The 24,486-nt window shown below is 35.9% G+C and overlaps 2 protein-coding genes across 4 annotated transcripts; one reads left to right on the top strand and one right to left on the bottom strand.

The window, feature by feature from the left end:
- Nucleotides 1-773: 773 nt before the first annotated feature.
- LOC104595230 (potassium channel KAT3-like) lies at nucleotides 774-20,410 on the top strand. Of its 3 annotated transcripts, none has more exons than XM_088899399.1 (13): nucleotides 774-1,081; nucleotides 6,698-6,913; nucleotides 7,951-8,112; nucleotides 8,227-8,284; nucleotides 8,375-8,692; nucleotides 12,315-12,554; nucleotides 13,257-13,355; nucleotides 13,433-13,465; nucleotides 15,140-15,325; nucleotides 15,802-15,870; nucleotides 16,614-16,689; nucleotides 17,805-17,960; nucleotides 20,013-20,410. In XM_088899399.1, the coding sequence occupies exons 1-13, from the start codon at nucleotides 891-893 to the stop codon at nucleotides 20,114-20,116; spliced, it is 1,908 nt and encodes a 635-aa protein (XP_088755525.1). In that variant the 5' UTR covers nucleotides 774-890; the 3' UTR covers nucleotides 20,117-20,410. The 3 variants fall into 3 exon arrangements, with proteins under 3 accessions (XP_088755525.1, XP_010254156.1, XP_010254155.1); XM_010255853.3 differs by having other exon boundaries at nucleotides 775-1,081; nucleotides 15,793-15,870; XM_010255854.3 differs by lacking the exon at nucleotides 12,315-12,554 and having other exon boundaries at nucleotides 15,793-15,870.
- Nucleotides 13,186-22,480, bottom strand: LOC104595231 (polyamine-modulated factor 1-binding protein). The gene is made up of 4 exons (XM_010255855.3): nucleotides 22,153-22,480; nucleotides 21,089-21,140; nucleotides 20,485-20,646; nucleotides 13,186-13,443 (listed from the first exon to the last, which is right to left on the bottom strand). Exons 1-3 carry the CDS (start codon nucleotides 22,253-22,255, stop codon nucleotides 20,490-20,492), a joined length of 312 nt encoding a protein of 103 aa, XP_010254157.1. The 5' UTR covers nucleotides 22,256-22,480; the 3' UTR covers nucleotides 13,186-13,443; nucleotides 20,485-20,489.
- Between the last annotated feature and the right edge of the window lie 2,006 nt (nucleotides 22,481-24,486).

The raw sequence follows: 24,486 nt of genomic DNA, 5'->3' as shown, positions 1-24,486 counted from the left end.
ATGAAAACCCACCAATCGTTGGTGTATTAGCTGGTTTGTTCCAACGTTGACGTGGAATCAAATCCCACAACCAGCACTTTGGGAAAAAAGGCTTCAGAGGGAAGTTGTTAATGGTGCATAGCGCTGAGTACCAAAAAAAAAAAAGGCATGAAAACCCATGTCCTATGGAAAAAGTCCCTGTTTGAAAGTGCTTATTAAATAAATAAATGTTTAATAAATACATTTATAAATGTTTGGTGTAAAAGTGATTCTTTCAAATAGGTAATATAGGTATTTCGAAAATTACAAAAGCACGTTAAAAATGCCAAAATTTTAATATTATTCAAAATGGGCTTATTTTCTGAAGAAACATTTAGACGAAATTATTTTCCAAACACATGTATGATATAAGTGATTATTGGTATGATCTTGGCCTAAAATAATCAACAATTGGATAAAAATAAGCACTCCCAAAAAGGGGCTAAATAATGCATCTACCTGCCGCATCAAAATTAAAAAATAAATCATCTACGTACATATAGATATTTGATGGTTTCAATTTTCAAGTTTCTACGATTCGTTCACGGGAAACACGATCAATCTCAATTCCTCGCCATTCTCCCGGGTATTTACAACCGTTGATCATGATGACTGGTAAATTAATTCGGCCTAATTACGATTTACACTTCTGCAAGGGAGAGTTTCGTATGAATGGATGGCCAATTCAAACAAAATCATCATTCCATAATATATAAATAAATATTTGGGTTATTTTCATTAATATTTTAACGAATATAAAATTATTGTGGAGACTTTCGAAAGTCTACCGCCTTCCCTAGATGTAGTTATATGATTCTCTCTCGTGTTTCAGATGAACTGATCCAGCATTGTAAATCCGGCCACCGACAACGATGTCGACGGAGACGGAGAGTGCAACAAGGTCACCTGCGCCTCTTCTGGTTCGAACATACTCCTCCAAGGGTGAAATCAAGAACTTAGCTTCAATTTCCAGCAGCCTATTGCCTGCATTCGGAACTGTGGTCGGTGAAGGCTCTCTGCCGATTAGGAAGCACATCATAGCCCCTTACGATCGGAGATATAGGTCAGTCTCTCTCTCTCTGTTGAGTAATTGAATAATTGTTACGGATTTGGTTGTCTGTGTGCTGGAGCTTGGTTTATCTTCTTGAGTTTATTCCTGTTTTAATTCTATTAGCAGTAGACTGTGTTTCTCCAAAACAAGGAGAATGAAACCTATCTATGGATTTGTCAACACTTTGAGCAAAACGCTTGTACGTAGGGATGAACACAGATTCGATTGTCAACATTTGATTTTGATGAACATACTACGCCATGAATCCGATCCTAACGGAAAATGAATCAAAATAGGAATTGATAAAAAAACTTGGAAAAGATTAAAAAAAAGGTGAGAAATCCACAAAGCAGCGAAGGAACAGGCGAAAATGACAGAAAGAACAGACTGTGAAACATCAAAATTCCGCTAGAAATCTTGCTATTTCTCTGGAAAACGATTTTCCGGGTGAGAGTGGTCCATCATCGTCAGTGTCACTTGCTGCCTAGGTGTGAAAGGGGATGAACCAGAGCCAATTGCAAGTAGTCTTAGGCTGTTAAGTTTCAAGGATTTATGCTTTTTTTAAGACTTTATCCTTTGATCTTCAATGAAACACTATAGATGAACCAAACAAAGTTTTAGGTGATTCTGATTTCACTGTGCGAGGCAAATGGACCCTAAGAACAGTATTACTTCAAACAAAATATTAATGACAAGAGGGTCTGGTAAGCTGTTAGGTGAGGTCCCCGAACAGATTTTTATTCTCTAAGATGCCCTTTCACGTGAAAACCCATCAGGCTTGAAACATAGACAAACACATGCTCATCCATACTTAGTGCTTAAATTTAATTAATTATAATGGGGTCAGGCTAGAAGGTTTCTCTTTGTGTGAGGGTCTCTCTTTGGGCTGGAGGGTTTCTCTCTCACATCTATGGATGTGAGTTTTTCTCTCTCACACTTTGTGTGAGGGTTTCTATCTTACATCTATGGATGTGAGTTTTCATTTATTTTTCTTTATATTGGTGTTTGTTGGAGAGTTTCTTTGGATAGAATTGAGAGACAACGGTTTTGATCCAGGCCTATGGAGCAGACTTGGGATCTTTGGTTCTATTCATTCTAATCTTCATTTCCCCCTGCTCTTTTTCTTATTTTTGTTGGGCCTTGGTCAAATTTGTGTGTGGTGTGCCTTTGGGGTTTGCCATGGGTATCCATTTGTTTTGTAACGATGTTATTGTTCATGGAAAGCCTTTTTCCGACAATCTTCAAGTTCCCTCCAATGATATTCATGCTCCAACTGTTTCAGTTTGTATAACGACATGGATGGGTGTTTTTTTTGCACATTTTATATCCCTACAGTTACAAGTTACAACTTCTTTTGTGCACTTTTGGCTTTCTGTGGGGCCCATTCCTTGAATGTTTGGAAGGTAGAGTGTTAGGGAGAGTTTTGTAACAGGAGGCGATTTTGGGCCTCTCCCGCTTTCATGTTTTCAATATTGCCATGGATTGGGTGCCATGGTACCTATTTTCTCTATACCCCTTGAGGGTTTTGCGTAGTTGATCCAGACTCATTTGGTAAGGAGACACACTTGTTGGCTTCATCTCTGTTGGAGGAATTTAGCCAACATTTTTTATGTTTTTGTCCCCAGCACGCTTAACATGCTTTTTTTGTTGTATTTTTCATTGATGTTAATTTTTTTCTACTTTATAACCTAAGCATTTATGAATGAACTTGCCTTTACGTGTAAAAAAAAGGGGGGGGGGGGGGGGGGCTTGGAATACCTAACACTAAACCCCATTATAATTAATTAAACTTAGTACTAGGTATGGGTGAGATTGTGCTTTGTCAATAGGGGTATTCAACAGAAATTGAAAAAACCAATGTTTTAAAAACCAATCCGGAATTGGAACCGCTTTGGCTACCGGTTTTCAAGTTAGTAGTTCAATCATCCAATTTGAAAGAACGACCTATTCCAATTTTAAAAAAAAATTAAATAAAAGCAGCCAAAAACCATTGTTTGGGCCGAACGAATTGACGGTTTGACCGCCTAAGGCAGTAGGTTGTTGACCAAATCAACTGTTTTGGCCAAAGAATGGGTTAAGGGTGAAATGGAACCGGTTGCTTGGATAATTCCTAGGCTAAATGGTCTGACTGTTTAGGTCAACAGTGGTTCAAAAACACTGAAAAATCCAAAAAATTAAACCACAAAAACAAAACCAAAAAATTCAATTAACCAAACCAAAAAAATTCAAGCAACAGTCAGGAAAAAAACTATGAAATCATGGCCTTCAAAGTGGGGCCACAGAAATACATAAACGGCCGTGATTCACAGTTGTAGCCCAAGGCTACACCAACGGGTGTAGTAGATATTTCTCCCACACTAGCCTACTAAATCTCCACTGACTAGGTCTAGCATACAACATCTAAGCCCCTATTTAGAAAAAGAGTATCTAATAAATCCACTTATTCTGATTAAAAAAATAAGAGTAACTAATTAATACAATCATTTTACCACTTATCAAAAAAAAAAAAAATTTAAAGTGACTTGTGGGTGAGATAGTATTAGCTGAACACAATAGATGTTTGGTAGGCTGTGGAATCAATAATAATACTCCACAGTCCACACCAGTTATAAAATACGAGATCGGTTTCAGTCACTGCAAGACCCATTCGAATATGTTTGAACAGTCTTTACAGCCTTGCATCCGAAATATCTCCGTACTTCTATGTTTTATTTTATGGAGAGATATTCCTAATACGAGGCAATGGTGGTTGTTTGAACGGGTTTTGCACTGATTGAATCCCATTTCTTAGTGCAGATTGACCCCTGTATTTTATCACTAGTGTGAGGTACAGATCATGGTTTTTAAAATTGGACCAGACCGGATGATTGGACCGGAAAACCAGGAATCAGTCACTTGACTGGTTCTGTTTTTCCCCAAAACCGCTTTTTCCCCTAAAACCGTTGATTTTGGTCAGCAAACCGTTGAATCGACTGGTTAACCGTTTGAACCGTTCAAACGGTTTTGACCGTTTTTCAAATTTTTTAATTTTTTAAATCTTTTTGTTTTTTTTATCAAAACAGACCGACCATTTGAATCGAACGGTTGGACTGTTCAACCCAATAACCGGACCTCTGACCGGTTCTATCACCGTGTCGATTTAAATAACCATGGTACAGCCTGTTACACAGTTAAGGCGTTCTACTAATCCAATTTTCTTATGGGTGCAGAGATTTGAGCTCCAAAGCCTTTGATTTTAACCATTTGAAAGCATGGTAGGGACCATTAATGGTTTTACCACCATTTCAACCAATGGTAGATTGAGAAATATATCATTTTCACAAGGGTTGGACTTGCTTTAACCAAATTTGCTACACGTTTATGGGAAGCTTTGAAATGGGTGTATATGCCCTATAATTTAACACATAATCAATTGGATTTTAGTGTGGACAAAATCCAATTAATGGAATCCCACTTGGAAAAGTTATGGAGCTTTTGGACTCATTGACGTGTTTGAGAGAATCCTAATAAACAACCAATTTATGAAACTTTTGTGATCTAGCATGAATATGGTAGGACCCTAAAGAAACACCAGAAGACAAAATCGGGAACATTGTTTAGGAGTCCCACTTGACTCTATGGCCAAGAAAATCAAAGGCTTCATAAACTTTGGTTGAGATTCAGGATTTTGTGCTTTAGGACAAAAATGCTTTTTTAAAAGTAATTCTTATCAAATGCTTAAAAACACGTTTTTTTGTTCAAATTTGTTTTCAACAACCCAAAACTCAAAAAGAAAAGTTTATTCGAACGGAGCCTTTTTACAATCATTTTTTGAACGACAAAGAAGGAAATGTAAGCACGTAACAATAGTCCAAACAACTTTGATACTCTTTTAAGTCAGAAAAAGTCGAAGTCATGGTGCCTTCAACGTACACGTTTTGTCTACTCATGCATGCACTAGACCCCTTAGAATTTTGTGGCTCGTCAAGTGTTGAACGTGAATGAAGTTAGGGACGCAGACGGATAAGATTGGATTTGAATTGGTATATATATATTAATGAGGATCATGCGGTGTATGAGTTTTGTTAAATAAAAGTTAAATAATAGAAATATATAAGAGTATATAATTGTTTTATATTTTAATTTTTTAATAATTAATTTAATCGAATTCAATTTGAATTGATCGATTTTCTAGTATTTCTAATTAGCTTTGGCTTAGCAATTTTCCAATCCAACCAAGTTATGTGAGTTTCTATTTGGCCATTTGTAAACCGACTCAATCATAAATACATATTAATATTTTATATTTTAGATTTAATTTTTTAATACAGGAAAGTGAGAAAATTCTCATATTTCTTAATCTAAAATATTTTATATCATGGATTCAAGTTTTATATCTGAATTCAATCTAATCGAAGATCTAATTTGATCCGAAGAACTGATTGGATCTTACAAACGTTGATTTAAATCCAAATCCATTAAGGGTATCAGATATTTGAATTTGATCTGATCCAGTCTACTTTCTGAAAATTTTAATAAAGTATTCAAAGGAAGAAAAAATAACAATTTATATAAAGAAAAACAAAAATACAAGTAATTATTAAGAAGAGTATTTCTAACAAAATAAAAAAACAAAATTTTAATTTTTAACCGCATATATTGTCTAGACCAGATATTAATTTTGTCATCTTGGCCAAAACGTCTATACGTATTACTCTGATGAAAAGCTCCTTAAAAATATCTTTAAACTCTTTTTTAATCATTAAGGATCTGTTTGGATTGATATGTATAATGAGTAGATTTTCTTACGGTAGGTTGACAGAAGTGAGTCAAGTGACCATGTAGGGTTGGTTAGGTGAGTTGAGTCGATTCCATCCTTCCATCAAAATAGTTCCCTCTCAGTCTCCTACGATGAACAAAAAGAATAACAAGGACGAAGTAGAAATGTGAAAGTGGAATTCATTTAACTTCTCTAACTGGTAATTTTGTAGTGAAGTCATCATATTAGAGAATAAAAACGTATCCAGAGACCTCACCTTACCGTTTAACTTTTATCTTGAATAATTCCTTAATGTGGTTTTAGAACCTATTTGACCAATCGGCCTGTTGTTCAATCGTTGCTGTCCCATTATAATTATAAGGTATGGATAGGTATGTGTTTGTCCACACTTCAAACTTAATAAGCTTTTGTATAAAAGGGCATGTTGGCAAATAAAAAACCTATTCAAGGACTTTACCTTAAGGATGCAGGATTGGATCGAATTTGAATTAAAGTATATCCGAATTCGATCCAATAATATAAATATTATATCCTATCCAATCTGATGATCCAATGGGATCTCATAAAGGTCCATTCGAATTTGAATCCATTAAGGATGTTAGATATCTGAATCTGATCGAATCCGATTTTATTTCTATAAAATTTAACAAATTATTAGAAAGAAAAAACATAACAATCTAAATAAAAAAAAAACAAAAATTACAAGCATTTTACAGATGATGAACTGAACGAATACTTGCAATTTAATTTGAAAAAAAAATTAAATTGAGTTTGATTATTGTCCTAATGGCGTTTTTTTTTTAATGGAAGAGGTAGTTGGGCCATGCATATGAATTTGATTATTTGGAGGCTTGTATAACATCACGCAGGTTGTGGCAGACGTTTCTTGTGGTGTTAGTCATCTACTCTGCATGGTCATCTCCTTTTGAGCTAGCTTTCAGAAGAGTGGCAACGGGTTCTTTGCTGCCTGTTGATTTGGTGGTTGATGCCTTTTTCGCCATTGACATCGTCTTGACCTTCTTTGTGGCCTACTTGGATAAGTCAACCTACCTCCTCGTTGACGATCCTAAGAAGATTGCTCTACGGTACTCTTTCGGCTCTCTTTTGTGGCTTATTCCCTCCTACATCTGATGGGTAATGAATGTCTTAATAGAGCGGTCCAACTCTTGCCCAAACTGACTCAGTTGGCATTTTTATATGGATTACTAAATATGTATGTGCATTTGTATGTGACAGTTTTTGAACGGGGTTATATGTGGGTAGTTTTTGAATGGTTATGGACAGCTTCTAAAGTGAGTAAAGGATATATACCCTCTTTATACTAGCTGTATGCTTAGGCAAAAGGAGTAGAAAATGTCTAGTAAAATTTCCAGAAAAAAGGGCATTCACTCTTTTATAAATAGTATAAATTAGGTTTCAAATTTTGGTCATCAGTGAGCATGGGCCCAAAACCCCAAGTTTTCCTTTTCTGGGTTGGGTCCGGGCCTAGCCCTTAGATAGCCCAAGTTCAGCCCAACTACATACATAAAAACATATACTTGTTGATACATTGGCCTAAAAAGCAGCCCGATTAACCAACCTGATCAGTATATCAAATTTTAGTTTGGGTTGGGATTGCATTGGAAGGATCAAGCTTGACCTCAGGCCCGATCCAGGCTCGGGCCTTAGACCCAATGTTTAGGATTGGGCTGGGTTGACCTTAAATACCGCCCAGCCCACTCTACTTGCATCCTTACTGTCATATGACAAAACCACAGGTAAAGAGATAACAACAGATTAATACATATGAGAAGCTACGACACGATATTTGCAGTCTGTGCTGTATCTCAGAGCCCCAGACAGGTTCTACATGAATCTCCTGAGGAAGAAAGGATGAATGCGGATAACAAACTAATATCCTAAACAATGCATTTGCATGGATAGGCTACGTACTGTTTTTTTTTTTTTTTTCGCTTCATGGGGCTACACAACAGAGGGTAACCCATCCCCTTTCCGTTAACCCCACCCCCACCCCCTGGTGGCAGCGGGATTTGCTACGTACTGGTATTAACTGCTAGTTGCTGAACTCCACCCTCGATCATTCTTTGGCTTTAATTTTCTGTTTTCCCTCTTCTTTATTCAGGTATGTGACCAAGCTATGGTTCCCCATGGACGTGGCTTCGACCTTACCATTTCAGGTCATATACCGAATTCTCACCGGAAAAATGCACCAAGGTGATGTTTTTGGTTTCATCAACTTGCTCCGGCTGTGGCGACTCAGGCGTGTTAGCGAACTTTTCACAAGGTATATATAATCCATTTATAACGTTTGGTAGATTACTCGAATGCTGGCTACAGAGTTTTGAATGGAATTTGATTCCTTTCTTTTTTTTTTTCCATTTTACTTGTTTTTCTGCAGACTAGAGAAAGATACACGTTTCAGCTACTTCTGGACAAGATACTGTAAACTCATTGCTGTAAGTTCCTCTTGCTTCTACTTCTCGATACAATAGATTGCAATTGCAGGAAAGAAGAGGAGCTTAATCATTGTTTACGATCAATTGCAGGTGACACTATTTGCAGTGCATTCAGCCGGTTGCTTCTACTACTGGCTGGCCACCCATTACCCAGAAAAAAGTAAGACTTGGATTGGGAGTGCAGTGAATGATTTTGAGCAACGTAGCATTTGGCTGGGCTATACCTACGCCATGTATTGGTCTATCGTCACCCTCACAACTGTTGGCTATGGAGATCTTCACTCAGCAAATAATGGAGAGAAGGTGTTCAATATCTGCTACATGCTCTTCAATATAGGGCTCACTGCATACTTGATTGGAAACATGACCAATCTTATTGTCCATGGCGCTATTCGGACTTTTGCAATGGTAAGTCTTCTCCCTTTTCTTCCATTAGGCTGCGGAGTGTAAATTCCGGTTCAGGGTAAATTTGCACTCTGGTTCACTTTTGCCTGTGTTTGGTAATATTACATTTATGCATTGACAAATGACAGACTAATACACATTTACATTGATAATAAGATGTAAAAGTACATTAATAAAAAAGAAGTAAATTTGCATTCAAGTGGGCTTTTGATAAAAAAAAAAAAGCATATGCTTTATTGAAATTCATGTTTGCATCAATTACAACTAAAAGTTTGTTTGGTAAGAAGATAAATTTGTCAATGCAAAACTAACCTAACTTTACAATTTATATGAACCATTTTACACTCTACATATTTGCATTCACACTTATTTGCATCATTTCCAAACGCAGCCTTAGTGAACAATATCAATTCAAGGTATCAGAAGCATAAAAGGTATTGGGAATGCAATTTTAAGAGATTTATCAAGGTATGTTTTAGGTAAAGTAGAAAAATTAAGATAATATTGATATATGGTAAAGAAACTCAAATAAATTAAAAAAATATGTGAATTACAATGAATGAGAAGCTCTAGTTACTAAAAATAAGCTACAGATACATAAAATAAAAAGGTATATTTGAATGGCTTATGTGAAGTGTGAACTACAGCCTACAGAGATACAGTTAAGAACTTACAAAGGTCAGAAAATATGCATATATAAATAAAACAATGTAAATTTATTTGGTACTTGAAAGAAATCTAATTAGATGACCAATAAATGCACACTACTTTATCAAGTTGCAATGGGAGATTGTCTTTCACATAACCGACTCTAGTAACAATTCAATGGCATTTAATTTTTAATAATGATTTGAATTTGATAGTGGGAAGGAGTTAATTTGAATTAAAATTTAAATATGATGCATGAAGTAAAATTTAAATACTAGAGAATAGGATAGAACTAAATAGTGCAATTTAAGAGAGATTAGCAATATCATACCGATCAATATTTTAAACCTTGAACAGAATATATGCTTGAGCTTGCCAATTGTCATGTGGTTTTAGGATTCAAACCACCTTTAGCTCTACACCTTGTAATCAACGTTTATTGACAAGTGAATACCAGTGAAATTACAATTCATTCTTGACAAAGACAGTTGATGAGAATTTGGATTTCCAATAATTAGCCTTCCGATAAAGGCCATTACCCTTTACCATTGCCTTGGGAGGGGTCTACTGGATATGGTCCTAATTTTTTTTAAGTGGCCATTCTCAAGCTCGAATCTGTGTTCCCAGGTTTGACATACAAGATTTTACCATTACATCAAATAATGACCCTAATACTTAGCCTTCTAATATATAGCATGATATTGTAGCTAAATACATTCATCATCATTCACATTTCAATTATCGTATCTGAATGTATATACCATAAAGAAAGATACAAGGGAAAAAACCAATCTACCAGCTGGTGCTCTAGTCATTCAAGACTCAACTATACGTAAGATTCAAGGGTAAATTATAGATAGGTACTTTGAACTTTAAGGTAGTTTCAAGGGTAAATTATAGATGGGTACTTTGAACTTTGGGGTAGTGATAGATAGGTATTCTGAACTTTCAATTGCAACATTGAGTATCTTAAATTTCCAAAAGTAGACACTTAGGTCCTTCTGTTAGTATTCCATAAGTTAAACAGTATATAATATCAAAACTACCCTTCTCGTGTATTTTCAGACCATTTTGCCTTCCTACCGTATAAACCCCAAATTTGTAAACACTTGTGAAGCTCTGCAGCATGTGGATCTATCTGACGATAAATTTTCTGGCGACATAGGAGTTGGGTTATCGAGCTGTCTACAGCTGAGCTTCTTAAATCTATCTGACAACCAGTTCTTGGGGAAAATCCCATCTTTCCCCAACGGATGTTCACAGTATCTTGTGCTCTCCATTAACGATTTTGAAGGAGAGATACCTTTGCATTTGGCTGATGCTTGTTCAACTCTTATTCAACTTTATCTTTCCTCCAACCACTTGTACGGTATGGCTCCTAATAATATCGGTTCTTGTTGTTCATTAGAAATCATTAATCTCTCCAACAAGTCAGCAACAACTTATCTGGTGAATTCTCAACCGATAAAATGACCACCTTGAAGAATCTTGTTCTGTCTTACGATAATTTTATTGGTGGTTTGCCGAATTCCCCATTGCTTACAAATTTGGAATTGTTTGATATCAGCTCTAGTAATATTTCTGGGCCCATCCCTTTAGGACTGTGTGAAGGTCCCAATAAGAGCTTAAAGGAGCTGTACCTTCAGAACAATCTCTTAACGGGTACTATTCTGGCAGCTCTCAGTAACTGTTCTCAGCTGCTTTCACTTGATCTCAGGTTCAATTACCTCACACGTACAATCCCTTTATGCTTGGGTTCCCTATCTCAGCTTCGTGATCTATTTATGTGGATGAATCAGCTCTATGGTGAGATCCCACCGGAGCTCATGTACATTAAAACGCTTGAAAATCTAATCCTGGATAGTAACGATTTAGCTAGGACTATTCCTTTTTGGTTTAAGCAATTGTACTTCTCTGGATTGGGTCTCCTTGTCGAGCAATCAACTGAGTGGTGAGATCCCATAGCGGATTGGTCAGTTGAGCAATCTAGCAATCAAATTTGGAAGCAAGTCGTTCTCTGGTGCCATTCCTCCAGAGCTGGACTGCAAGAGCTTGTTATGGCTGGATCTCAACAAGAATAAATTGAGTGGGTCCATGTTGGTTGTAGAGAAGAGGTATTTGTATCTCAAGAATGATGGGACCGGTCAGTGCCGTGGAGCTAAAATTCTCCTCGAGTATGCTGGAATCCATCAAGAAGGGCTGAACAGAATCCCCACCTGCCAGTCAATGCAATTTTACCAAAATCTACTTTGGCAACACCCAGTGTACTTTCAACTGAAGGAAAGGGAAAATGATCTGAAAATACAAGAGAATGGTAGTTTTGGCATTATAGAATGTTTAATTGACGGAATACTAATGGATATGGACCTAAGTGTTTATTTTTGAAAGCTCAGGATACTCGAATATTGCAATTGAAGTTCAAGGTACCCATCTGTCACTACCGTCAAAGTTCATGGTACCTATCTGTAATTTACCCAATATTCAAAATATCCATACAACTCATACAGCCAATATGCACAACTTGTGAATCAGGTGTTTCAAAAGGCACACTCTTTTTATTTAGCATACTGGTACCCCAAAGATACAATAGCCTGATACTTTTGAAACTTGACTACATGCAACACCCAAATTCTATATACACCATCAATCAAGGAAAACAAAAAAACAAAAAGCTTTATCTAGAAACACCATCAACTGCTTTCTAGTTTCTTCTTTACTGTAAGAATTCAGTAAGTTCCATTTCGCAAATGACCATATCCATTGAGCCATTAGCCTTACAACAGAGTGCCAGACTGATATCTTAACACCTCCGTTCCGTTGACCATATGCATAACCATATTACTTCCCCAGGGCAAAATATGGAATTATTAACCATCTAGTTCCCTCAATTTTAGATACATCACAATCTCAGTCGCTTGTCAAAGTAAACAGGATACTCTTGAATTTAAAAATTAGACTAATTTCCGCTCTTATACAGAGAGATGCCGTCAATGAAATTTTGAGATATGCAAGCAAGAATCGACTTCCAGAAATCTTGAAAGATCAGATAATGGCACATGTGAAACTTAGGTTCAAAACAGCAGAGCTACAGCAAGAAGAAGTGCTTGAAGACCTTCCAAAGGCAATACGATCTAGCATCGCCCAACATCTCTTCCAGACAGTTGTTGAAAATTCCTACCTTTTCAAAGGAGTCTCTCAAGATTTTATAATTCAGTTGGTAAAATCTCTCTCTCTCTCTCTCTCTCTCTCTCTCTCTCCTGTGCAGTTATTAAGTATGATTAACCTCACCAAGAATTTCATAGCTGAAAAATCAACCACAGAGAAAACCAATATCAGTGCCTCTATCCTCTTTAAACCTACAAACTAGCATTTGCCTACCTGCATTTCACCATTAGGCCACTTGGAAGTTTCTTTTAGGGGAAAACGTCAATGGCCTTAAATCAGAAGATTTTATCAACTCTACTACCATCATTTGCCTTAACCGGATCATAGTTTTATGTAATCTGCAGGCAATTCTCTTCTAGCTTTACCTAGCTCAATGAAGTTCCTTGTTAATCTCCCAAGTTTTCTTCTGGCCTTCTGCATCATAAAGAACCAAGGCAACGAACAACACCATAAAATTTCTTATATTTCTTTCTTCCATGTCTAGAAGGTTAATCCAACTGTTTTTATTTTCATCATCTTCCTTGAGTAATCACAAAACCTTTCCAGTGGCCTGAATCTATTTTATAACTTGTTTATTCATTCTGTCCCGATCACAGCATTTATACCATCTCATATCAGCAATTTCCTAGTATTCTATAATAATAATATCGTAGAAGTTGAAGCATTAATATAAAAAACAATGATTTAGATTGCTAATTTGAACACCTTTACCTCTAATTTTCCCTTTAGCAGTTCACTGAAGCTCTTTTTACAGGTTACTGAGATGAGAGCAGAATATTTTCCACCTAAAGTTGATATTGTTTTACAAAATGAAATTCCCACGGATTTCTACATCATAGTCTCTGGAGCAGTGGTATGATAGCTCCTTTCTCACAAGTTCATTCCAATTCCTTTCTGAGATATCAACTCTAACTGTGCCCAAATTTGCAGGATCTGCTGACCTACAAGAACGGAACAGAACAGGTATTTTAAGCCATTTTGAATGATAGCAAGTACCTTCTTTATGACTAGATTATATTTCCTGGATGCATGAAGTATAAAAAGAACACAATGAAATGGTAGGAAAAAAGTCCTTTCTAACAAAGAGAAAGCAATAGATAAACTTTAAATGGTTTAGAAGAGTTAAATGTTTTACATTATTATATTAAAACTCGTCAACTTCAAGCATAAGAAAATTTAACAGAAAAGAGTGGAATATTGTTGCCGACAAAAATTGCTAATTAAATCAATACTTCCTAATATAGCCCAAGTTCGATGCCAAATGTCCTCCAACAGTAAACCTCTGACATCATAAATAGGTACGAGAAATATTATATGTAAACAAACCTTTTATTCCTATATATGTGCATTTAATGGGAAAGTCAAATTTGACCACTACAGGTCCTTGGGAAAACTTTATAAAAGAATGTTGTGCATAAAAGCCAATGAATGAAAATGTCTTGACACAAGTTTGAAATTTGTATTTTGATTTCATTTTTAAGTTCCCATCATACAAAAAAGTGTTTTAACAGTTGCCCAATTTGAAGACTGACCAGCCATCTCTATAAATTAGGCATTTGAACTTGGAATCAACAGACCAGGTTCAAATTTATTCTCCTGCAATGAAAATGTGCATGGCAATCTAGCCTGACACAAATTTTTAAGATACGGGGTTTTCAATTGGCATCAGATTACATGCACAAAACACTGAATGAATACTGTATTTGTTAACAGAAAAGATTTGCAAATATGCAATATATATTTCTCATTGTATATATTCAATCATTAAGTAGAATTTTCTTGTAGGAGATTCTAGAATTTTACCACATCATTGCTTCATGAATTTCTATCAATTAAGGAAGCAAAGAAAATGATGATCTAAATATGCGATGTGATTGCACTATCAGGCATATGGCATGTTTCCAATTTGCAAAAAGTAAAAGTATTTCAGAATTATATGTTGTGCTCTTGATACCTATCAAATAGGGGCAAGGATATATTTAACCAAGTAAATAAGGAAATAGAATCCATTTATAATAAAATCAGCAAAGGGTATCTACAGGGTGTGAAAGAATCAAAAAACAGAAAAACAAAGTTCGGTGTTATACAAGTCTCTAATGGAAAGAAGAGAGTAACAGTCTAATGATCTAAATCCTATGAGTAAAAGATACTACTCAAATGTGTGATGGCAAGTAAACAAATACGTGTAATAGGATGCTGTAAATATTCATTAAAGATTCTACTCAAATAAATCCATCACGAGCTTCAACTTAAATGATCAATAAAGTGTACAAGCACATAACTTCATGAAACAATGAAAAAGAAAGTAAAACATAAGAGGATTTAATATTGTATCTATTTAGCAGCAGCACATTATCAATGTTCTTGCTCCTCAAGCTAGAACCTAACCTTTATAACAAATAGAGAACTCAGCAGGAGAGTTATCAGAGGAAACACTGTGATAAATCTGAATCAATCTGAGTTCTATTTATGCATTCTTAATGTTTGTAGTTTGTACAAGACACTAGACCCCACAGGCTGTTCACAAGTTTCTTAAGTCATTTTGAATTTTAAGATACGATGAGCTAATTAATAACTAGGAATAGATTCATTTTTTTTGTTTACATATTGTTTACTAAGCTCTTGTGAACTTTTCAGTGTCTGTCACATTTGGGACCTGCAAGCATGGTAGGAGAAATTGGTGTCATTTTCAATATACCACAGCCTTTTACAGTGAGAAGCAAGAGACTTTCTCAGGTCATCAGAACAAGTCATCAGACCTTCAAGCAAATTGTGCAGCCACACATTGAAGATGGAAAAATAATTATATCCAACTTCATTCAGGTTTGGACTCTGTGTGTGTCTGTGCATGTGACAGAGATGGAAAGACTCAATTGAAAGTGGAGAATATCAGTTTCATTACTTTTTCAGCCATAATTTTACCAAAACCAAGGTTCCATCTTTTGCATTTTCAAAAATGATAGAAAAAAGAAGTTTTGCAAATTATTCCATTTAAAAAAGACACTAGAACCACAGGCTGTTTTCACAGCAATCTCCTAGCTCTGCTTGGAATGATCTTCTTGCATAACAAAAACAAAAGAATTCAAACAATGAACTGATAAACAAACATGGTTTTTTCCTACCATCAAAGTAAACCAATACGAGGAAAAGGTCCATTTTCAGTGCTATCAGTTTTCAGTGATATCAAATCCAATGGTCATTTCTTTAGGAAAAAAAATGTGCTTTTGATTTTCAGATCATATAACCTCATATCTGCATTCAATTTATAATACTAACTAATCTTTCTTCAGTACTTGAAGGGACTAGAAGGAGAAATACTTGATGAAATACCATTTATAACAGAGCAGCTGGGAGACTTAAATAACGAGGTTAGTCTTCATCCTGGACTGAACTAGGAAGGAAGCAGTGATGAATGATAAACGTACAAGTTTAAATTTAATATATCAGTCCTCTCAAAAGAAACCAAGGAGGACCAAATCATTAAAGGGGCTGTAGATGATTCTTTTACTGAAAGGGAAAAAGGGTGGCATTTGGTTCTTGGCTGTTGAACACAGAACTCACTGACCATAACATTCACAAATTTGTCATGACCATTCATTTGTCCTAAGACCCAATATTTGTACATTTTGCCTGCTGAGTGCAGCAAGAATTTTAACATGCACATGCATGTATATCAAGTACTAAATTGACACTTAATATAGAATTGGACACATATAAATTGTAAAACTTGTACCTACCACCTAGCAAGTAGGAAATGACAGTGATAAAAGCATGCACATAAAACATAGACAAAGCCATGGGGATATGCCTTGATCAATTATGTTGCACCATGATTGTAATCTACAAAGCCATATATCTCTTATTCACAAGGACAGTGTGAAAGGTTCTCCTATAATATAAGTTATAACATAAAGTGTTACCATGGTCCATAACTTGTAGGAATTTGTGCTTACCAGATAGGTTAGAAGAATCTTCCAAAGCAAACATAAAGATAAAACATATGTGAAGATTTATGGTGTATAGATTAAGAATATCAGTTTCACCATTTTTTAACTTCTGAATATGGGAATTATAGATATGATTAGTGATGGTAATTATTTTTCTTTTGCAGCACACAACATCCGAACAGGAAATAAGAAACCATGAAGCATCAGTTTTAAGTTCTGTTGGAGATGACAACTTAGAAGGTTCTGTCTAATCTTTTATTAATTGCTAAACTTTGTCCATGAATATCTACTTGGACATACACAGTGTATATGTTTCTGTATTTTTGGACATGCTTATGTGTATCGAAACGGGTAGATGTGTCATTATGTTATATATCAAGATATGGCCACATGGCCATTGATTGACATCACAATGCATTTACAGGCATTAACCATAGGAGGTAATTTTCTAGACGAATAAAGAGTACCAATGCAAATAAAGAAACATGATACCACACATTCATCAATTGAAACCTCCACCAATAAGCTTCTCCTTGGACTTGGGACTTTTCCATTTCTTGAAAATCCTAGGTCTCCAAACAATAGCCAAATTGGATTCAGAATGTGGCAACTTTAAATAGGACATAGTTCAGATAGCTGCAATGGTGCATATTACAATAGCTTCAAGCATGCAATAAATATCATCATCATCATCATCCATGCCTTGTCCCAACTATATGGGGTTGACTATATGAATCCTGTTTCACTAATCCATTCTATTTAAAGCCATATCCACTGTTAAACTATTAGTGGTTAAATCATTTTTTACGAATTCTACCCATGTCCTTTTTGGTTTACCCCTAGCCCTTCTAGCCTCTTCAATTTGTAACAAATCACTTCTCCAAGAGTGCAATAAAGATACTAAACTAATTTGGCCTAAACGACAGAAAAGAGAAGAGTAAGGAATACAGGAACTCCATTTCAAAATTTTTCTATGCAGGACATTGTGATTAGTTGAACGGATCTTGATTTATCAAAAATATCATTTTCAGTTACATTTTCTACAGATTTGCTTGCAGCTTGTATGTATATTAACTTATTAAGGCTCCTACTTTTTTCTATTGAATAATGGTGGAAACAAAATTATTTCAGAAGTATATCTCGTAACATACAATTTTTTTGACAATTAAATGGATGTATGTTTGTCTTGCTAAGTTTGCTTAAGCCTTTATTTTTTTGAACAATGTGTACCCATATTTGACAATGACATAAATGCCATTGACTATATAATAGTGGTTCTCATTTTTCATGAGTAAACTTTTCATCTGCAAATAAAAGCTAAAGATTATTTACAAATTCCAGCTACTCTTTTGCAGGGACAGCAACACTTTCTCCCCCATGTTCAAGTAGCTTGCCAATGAGGTTGATAATATATGGTTTTCATCCAGATGAAGCTAATAAGGAAGGAACTAGTAAGATGGGAAAACTCATTCATATGCCTGACTCAATGGAAGAGCTGCTGAGCTTGGCAGGTATTACAAGCTTGGTACCTCCCCTAAGTTTATCAAATAACTCCATATTTTAACATAAAAATTTCCTCAGCAGAAAATTAGGATTTAAACACTTTATTATTAATACAGAAAGAAAATTCAAGAATGAGATCAGCTTATCTAGTGTAGTGACTAATAGCACTAGTCACTAATGTGCTTATAGGAGGAAATAATAAGCTTCAAGTCAACAAAGCCTTATCTTAAGTATATGGTGTTAGCTACATAAATATTAAATACTTCTTTCTCATTCCACTCTATCAAGAGTCTAATCTGTTGTTAAATTATGAGTCCTTAGGAAAATGAAAGGCATATCATAGGAAAAACAATAACCAAAAGACATATGAATTTCCACAACAGACGATCAGATTTAGATTGACATATAAAGTGACTAGTAGCGCTAAACACTGCTATGATTATCAAAGGAAAACCTGTGTTTTCAAACCATTGTTGACCCAGGCTCTCCACGATAAGGTCAGTGAACTTTGTGTGCACCCTACTCTGTCCCCACCCCTTAACCCCCCCGTATTGTGTAATATGCAATACTGGAAAAAAAAAAAAAAACCACCGTCGTTGATCCAGATGGTTAAACCGTTCAATCAATCACCCAGCAGGAAAAACAGTTTGGTTTAATCTTCAACCCATTGAAGAGAAAAAAGAAAAAAAAAAAATGAGGGCTTGGTCAATGAACCATGGACCAAGAAGTTGAACCGCTGAATTATTCAAACCATTCAATGGATGACAGTTCAGCTAGTTGAGAAGGTTTTAGTAGCAAGATAACTGAGTTTAAATCATTCAGGCTTAATTTGGGAGGAGTGCAAATACAAATATGTTCAGTGTAAAACTTTGTATAGGGTATTTATAAACCTTGCATTTGCACTTTTCATATTTGTATTTGTACTTCCCAAACTGATCCTAAAAAGCATTTTAAGAAACATTTTAACTTCAAATAAATATAAAATAAATATCGTAAGGCAAAAAAAAAGGAAAAGGGTTTCCAAGATAAATCACAAATTTTCCATTGTCATTTCTACTTTGCCATTGTCACTTGCACTTTTGATGGACTAATTCACCAGTCACCATTAAACCTAAAGACCGACTCCATCTCTCACCTATTTGTGCATACTAGCAACCCAGTCACCATTAAACCTGAATAATCACCCAATTTGTGGCTACAGTTGCTGCCTCTTGTTGGTTCACCAAATACCACCCTTGCTGCACTACTGTTGCACGCACAGCCTTAGTCACCATCTCCAACAGTCCTGCCATCATTTACTTCAAGAATTTGATGAGGACTGATGCCAGCTCTCCAAACAGGAAACAAAGAGAAAAAATAAACAAGTGGTCATTGGTCTCTCCCATGTAACTGTCACCATTGCTACTATGCTACTGCTGTGCTACCACCATGCTGCTGCTGCACTACTGCTGCCACATTGTCAGCACTTCTGTTGTGGCACTTCTGTTGCTCATCTTCTTCCCCACTCTTATCACTGCTCTCTTATGTATTAGAGAACTTCCTAAGGTTTTGAAAACCTGACGATGTCACAGGTTGAACCATGCAATCAGACAGTCGAACTAATGAACCATCATCCAAGTGGCATTTCTGTTACTCATCTTCTTCCCCACTCTTAGCACTGCTCTCTTATGTATTAGAGAACTTCCTAAGGTTTTGAAAACCTGACGATGTCACAGGTTGAACCATGCAATCAGACAGTCGAACTAATGAACCATCATCCAAACAATGGGTTGGCTACTGGTCCAGGTTTTAGAACACCGAGGAAAATAACATTCAAATATTTGAATCTGATCATTAGAAATTAGAATGATTATATGAATTATGTTTAGTTACAAACATTAACAAAAATCTTCACAAAACACTAAATAGCATGGTTCCCAACTTCCCATCAGTTGCATATTCTAAAGACGTGATAATGTAAGGTCAATGAGTTAGTGAAATGGCCAAATGGAGAAAAAGAAACAAAACCATGGTTGCTAAGTAAAAGGGCTTTAATTTGTCTCAAATGTTTTTGGATGCAGAGAAGAAATGTGGCAAAAGGGGGACTAAAGTTCTCATGGATGATGGCTCAGAAGTAGAAGACTTGCGTGCTTTGAGAGATAATGATCACCTGTACATTTTTTGAAGGGAAAAGGTGCTTTTTAACTAGTATCAGCATGTGTATATATGTGTCTGTGTGTACTCAACAAAGCCTTCTGACAACTATATGCTGTCAGCAACATGAATCCTATTCTGCCATTCTCCTCTGTTCAGTGCCATATCTATTGTTAAATGTGTGTGTGCATGCACACACACACGCGCGCGCGAGTGAGCGAGTGAGCGAGCGAGAGAGAGAGAGAGACTTTTTGTAATAATAGAATAAAATGATACCTGTACATGCTCCCAAGTAACTAAAAGTATCGGAATTTTAAGTTATCATCTATAAAGCATATCTTTTACATTTGAAAAGCAGTGCATTTTAAACTAGCACTAAATAGAAATAGCAAAGCTTACAGCTTTTAGCTGACATCCCTGTTGTTGAGCATATCTAAAACAGTATATGCAGCTCTCTGGAAGTGTTCCTTCTCTTCATCTAATAGTTTCTTCTTCTCATTGGCAGATTCTTTGCACTTCTCTATCTCCTCCACTATCCCAGCAGAGTTTTGATCTATTTCACTGTTAAAAAAATCAAGAGTACATTAAATAATTAGAAAGAGGAAAGCTGTTGTCAAGTATCAATAAATAGTTAAAATAGTAATCCATGACAAAGAAAATGAAAAAGAAAACAACTATGGAAAATGGGTCTTTACTGAAAAACAAACATCTAGAATACCAAGAATAAGCACAAATACAGAGAGAAAGAGTGAGATCGTTCCTGGATGTGGAGAGTAGATGGAAGGGATTTAACCTGTGAAACTATAATTAGAAAAACGAAAGGAATCCTAATTCATTATAGTGAATCTATTGGATTTCAGTGTACTTGTCAAAATAAAGTTCATCTCCCTTTCCATGGGCAATCACTTTTATGAAACACCTGAGTTCCGAAGCCCTATTAGCAAGCAATACACGATTTATGTGTATAGTAATTTTCAGAGGTTAATATTGATAATGCACTTACTTTATCATCTTAAGCATGTTACTCATTGCTTCTTGCACCTGTTGAGAGACATCTGCATTTATCAACAAAAAGTTATTTACAAAGGAAAGGCAACAATTGTATTTATGAGGCAAAAAACCCTTAAATCCAAAACGGAAGAGTAAGCATTATAATAGCGATAAGTAAATCTACATCTCCAACAAGAAGCTGATATCAGACACTCCACCAGCTGTATCATAGTGGAACCATAAAAATAAATGACATAATTCCATCCTAAAGCAATTAGACAGTGAAGAACAGCAGCTATACAAACCTCCAGCAGCTACACATGCATGCACGTATACATACATAAATACACATAAATACATACACGGACTTCACGTAATACATTCATTTGTGTGTGTATTTTATCACCACGCATTGCAATCTTGGATCCTTCACCAACTCTAATGATGATTTGTTGAATGTTGAGTATTTAATCAAAGTTATAAGTTCGTTTTGTCTTCAGTTTTTAGCAGGTAAAATGAGATCAGAACAACCTCTGCCTTTCTTCTTTAAGGTGTAGGAAGACAACTACTTTTGGATAAAACGTACATGATACATATATAGAGACAAACAGAAGATATTTCTGGACATGCTACCATAAGATTGACAAAAATCTCCATGTCACATTTTGGAGGGAAAATTAAGTTTTCTACACATCTGCACCAAAGCCCAAACGTCGAAATTTCCGAAAGAATCTCTAAATCTTCAAGCCTGTTATAACTTTCAGGAGAAATGCTCGATTTCCTGATAAGAAATACTATCTGTAAACATAATTCCGTAAATCTTCCACTCATTTGGGCAAATCCGTGAGTTTCTCAGATCTCAAGTGAGAAGAACCAACTCTAATCTTACACAGGAAGACAAGCAATTCACTCAAATCGAAATTCCTAGAATTTTCAAGCCAAATTACTAAAACCTAAGAAGATAAAACATATTTCGGACGAACTTTCACGGATCATCAATAAATCGATCTGGAAAATGTGTTAACTTGACTGAATCTAAGAGAGAATCCATGAGGTTTATGGAAGATGAACCAGTACCGTAAATGAGATTTGAAAGCTGAAATTCAGATTCTGGAGGAGGAAGAGCTAAGCTTTCTGAGGGAGGCGAAACTGTTATCGCTAAAGATTTCGAAGGTTCCATTTCGAGAACGACAGTGAAATTGAGAGCAGGTGAAGCCGAGTGCAGAGCAGTTTCTCTTTCGTAAATTTATAGGCGCGCATTTGCCAAGTGGATTTCCCGCTACACAAGACGACGCTAACATGGGTAATAATGAGCATTAGTTCAAATCTTCTACGACGGTAGTTGCATCACTCCCCTGCGACCCCAATGAAACACGGGCACGCCAGTCGCCAGCCATGAAAATAAGGAAACGGTTCATGTTATTTTTCCTATTTTCATTGTAGTTGCAAGCAACTTGGATGGGCCCAACCCGAGCCCGGATCAACTGGGCGTCTATTTGGCATCGATGCCGTTGCTTCAGAAAATGGTGATATATCAGCACTACATTGAAAAAAACGGTGCTCTAAGAAATGTTATTTGGAACTATTTTTCTATAAAAAATGGTGCTCTAAGTCATGCCTTGAAAGTCGAGAAGACGTGATTTGGAGTAATGCCAAATTCGATATTTTCTCAGATTGAAATTCATTGCTGCCAATGAGTATATGATGTGACAGTGACGTGAACTTCCTATAATGGGTACCAAAGCTGATGTATAGATTGGAATCAGTGCCAAACATATACCCAATCTAAGGCTACATTTGGTGTTCCTGTTTTTTAAAGGCTTATCTCTTTTTTGCAGTTAAAAACTCAATTTTTATTAAGTGATAAATCCTTCAAATAACGAATGCCAAATTCAGCCTAAAATTTTATACAGGTATGGGTTTGGATTTTCGATCCTTAAATTGGGTTCAGGTTTAAGACTTTGGACATTTTTATTTTTTGAACCGGACCTAGGCTTAGTCCTTAGGTAATCCAAATCCACTCTAACCTTATGCTAACAGGAATTTGGCTTACTATACATATTCATAGTGGATTCATTGATTAAACCAATTACATCAAATTACAATACGAGCTGAACTCGGATTGAGAAGGTCGGGCTTGACCTAGGACTCGAAGGAAGTGGCAATTGGGGATGTGGTGCAATTGGATATGCTTTTTCAATGTCTGCCCAACAATAATAAGTGTTTTATTACGTTTTTGTTCTTTTATCACATAATGCCGTATGCTTGCCTTTGGTTTCATCTCTCTCTGCACCTGCAAATGCACATGTCATTCGAGACCAAATCAGCCTCTTACAAGATTGCCCCCACAACGCCCGACAGTACATCCCCGCCCTGTATTGGGATAATGATATCATTATCGAGAGATGTTTTTAATACACGACAGGAATGTGTTGTGGGACGTTGTGAGGGGCTGATTTGAACTCTAATAATATATAATAAATGATGTCCACGTGGCAAAGTAATTTGACCCACGAGTCACATCACATATGTACTACTGTGGCAAGTTACTTATTTGGATTTTGGGCACAGCCAAACTCATGCAATGTATGTCCATTTGAAGCAAAATGAAAGCAATTTGTATCATGGTTTTCAAAATTAGAGCGGAAAAACCAGGAACCGGTCAATCGATTCCGTTTTCCCTCAAAACCATTGATTTTGGTCAGCGAACCACTGAATCGGGCAGTTAACCGTTCAAACGGTTTTGACCTTTTTTTTTATTTTCTTGTCAGAATGGGCCGAGCATTCAGTTCGAATGGTTGAACCGTTCAACCCGGTAACTGGACCCCTGACCGGTTTGGTCACCGAGTCGTTTTTAAAAACCATGATTGGTATAATGGTATTTATGTGCATATTTGACCTACACAAGGTTTGAGGACTGTTAATCAAATCGATGAAACCAACCAAACTGATCAATCCAATCCGAATTGGTCTGTGTTTTAATATTTCCGGTCATCTTTGTTTCAGTTATTATATTAATTCGTTTGGTTAGGTTGGTTTTGGTTTGATTGTTTGTAAACTGATCAAAGTCAACCTGATCTGATCATAATATAAGAAAGTGGAAAATTTTCCATATTTCCTAGTTTAAAATACTTTATATTATAATTTGTAATTTTAAAATTTAATTTTTAAAATTTGAATTTCTTGAACTGACCAACCAAACTGAAAATTGACCTAAACTGATGCAACCCAAGTTGGCCAATTTTCAATAATAGTTGGTCGGTTTCGGGTGACCAATTCCCCAACCCAATTAGATCAGTTTAGTTGACCAAACAATCTGAAACTGAACCGAACCAACCCATAAACATTTCATATTAAATGCCAATTATGTATGATGCGATTTCTAATACGATTTGGATCATATAATGTACA

This window comes from Nelumbo nucifera, chromosome 2 (genome assembly GCF_055504915.1).
Source record: "Nelumbo nucifera cultivar China Antique chromosome 2, China Antique-T2T, whole genome shotgun sequence".
In the NCBI taxonomy this organism is placed as follows: Eukaryota; Viridiplantae; Streptophyta; class Magnoliopsida; order Proteales; family Nelumbonaceae; genus Nelumbo; species Nelumbo nucifera.
Note: the sequence above shows the minus strand (reverse complement) of the source record. Positions and strands in the feature narration are given on the sequence as shown.